Raw genomic sequence first — 1,848 nt, forward strand, 5'->3', positions numbered from 1 at the left:
TGCACACAAACTGAAATATTTCAAGAGTTTTTTTGTTTTAATTCTTATGGTTATGACTTAGGAAATTAAAAAATTCAGTATCTCAAAAAATTTTATTTCATTTTGAACTTGATTAGTTTGATTAATTTTGAGTATAAATACTGGGTACCTCCTGGCCTAGTTTAGAACATGCAACCACAATTATGGGGAAGACTACTGACTTGACAGTTGTCCAGAAGACGATCATCGACACCCTCGTCGCTGAAAGGGCTGGCTGTTCACAGAGTGCTGTATCGAAATATATTAATACAGTGGTTTTCAAACTTTTTTGGTCGCGCCCCCCTTTAAACCTATAAAAAAATCTGCCGCCCCCCCCCCGTAAGTTGACTGGTAGGAAAAGGTGCACAAGCAACAGGGATGACCGCAGCCTTGGGAAGATTGTCAGGAAAAGCCGATTCAAGAACTTGGGAGAGCTTCACAAGGAGTGGACTGAAGCCGGAGTCAGCGCATCAAGAGCCACCACACACAGGTGTCTTCAGGAAATTGGCTACAGCTGTCACATTCCTAGAACCAAGCCACTCCTGAACCAGAAACAACGTCAGAAGCATCTTACCTGGGCTAAGGAGAAAAACAACTGGACTGTTGCTCAGTGGTCCACAGTCCTCTTTTCAGATGAAAGGACATTCGTTGCATTTCATTTGGAAATCAAGGTCCCAGAGTCTGAAGGAAAAGTGGAGAGGCACAGAATCCAAGTTGCTTGAATTCCAGTGTGAAATTTCCGAATGACAGTGATGATTTGGGGTGTCATGTCATCTGCTGGTGTGGGTCCATTGTGTTTTATCAAGTCCAAAGTCAATGCAGCCATCTACCAGGAGATTTTAGAGTACTTCATGCTTCCTTCTGCTGGCAAGCTTTATGGAGATGCGGATTTCCTTTTCCAGCAGGACTTAGCACCTGCCCACAGTGCCAAAGCCACTTCTTCTAACTGGTTTGCTGACCATGATATTACTGTTCTTGATTGGTCAGCCAACTCGCCTGACCTGAATCCCATAGAGAATCTATGGGGTTTTGTCAAGAGGAAGATGAGTAACATCCGACCAAACAATACAGACGAGCTGAAGGCCGCTATATTTGTAAATCTTTTTTTGATTGATCTTTGAGAAAATATTCAAATTTTTTGAGATACTGAATTTTAAATTTTCCTAAGCTGTAAGTCGTAACCATCAGAATTAAAAAACAAAACTCTTGAAATATTTCAGTTTGTGTGCAATGCATCTAGAATATAAGAAAGTTTGCTTTTTAGAATTAAATTACAAAAAAATAAAGAACTTTTCATGATATTCAAATTTTTTGAGAGATGCACCTGTATATAGCACTGCACAATGTTTTTATAGGTTTACCATTTATTAAGCTCTGTGTTTTATTGGCAGCATTGAGCTTCGAGAGCTAGAGTTAAAGCTCAAGTCTGCATACCTGAACAGAGAACGGGCAGCACAGATGGCAGAAAAGGAATCCATGCGATATGAGACAATGGTAACGGTGTGATCTGCAAATGTGTGTCTTACATTTGGGTTCTTATTTTGTGGTTTTGCTTATTGTGAGTTTACATCTTATCAGCGACAAGAGATTGCTGTTGCCCGTAAGATGAAGGACGAGCATGAGCTTGCAGAGCTGGAGAAAGAGAAGCAGGAGCAGAAGAAGTATGAGGAGGTAGTGCGTTACCAGCAAGAACTTGAGCGGCAGCTTGAGGAGAAAGACTGCAAGAGACAGGAAGCCTATGAGGAGTTTCTTAAAGAAAAACTCATGGTGGACGAAATAGTGTGGAAGATCTATGAGGAAGATCAGAGGTAAGTGTGTTCTTTGTTTTCC

At 41.0% G+C, this 1,848-nt stretch overlaps 1 protein-coding gene across 1 annotated transcript; it reads left to right on the top strand.

The window, feature by feature from the left end:
- Positions 1-396: 396 nt before the first annotated feature.
- Positions 397-1,826, top strand: LOC107683874 (meiosis-specific nuclear structural protein 1-like; the record flags this gene model as incomplete). The annotated part of the gene is made up of 3 exons (XM_016479923.1): positions 397-479; positions 1,410-1,512; positions 1,597-1,826. Coding segments are annotated over exons 1-3 (416 nt in total), but the record flags the coding sequence as incomplete, so codon positions are not given.
- Between the last annotated feature and the right edge of the window lie 22 nt (positions 1,827-1,848).

This window comes from Sinocyclocheilus anshuiensis, unplaced genomic scaffold (genome assembly GCF_001515605.1).
Source record: "Sinocyclocheilus anshuiensis isolate Anshui unplaced genomic scaffold, SAMN03320099.WGS_v1.1 scaffold23634, whole genome shotgun sequence".
In the NCBI taxonomy this organism is placed as follows: Eukaryota; Metazoa; Chordata; class Actinopteri; order Cypriniformes; family Cyprinidae; genus Sinocyclocheilus; species Sinocyclocheilus anshuiensis.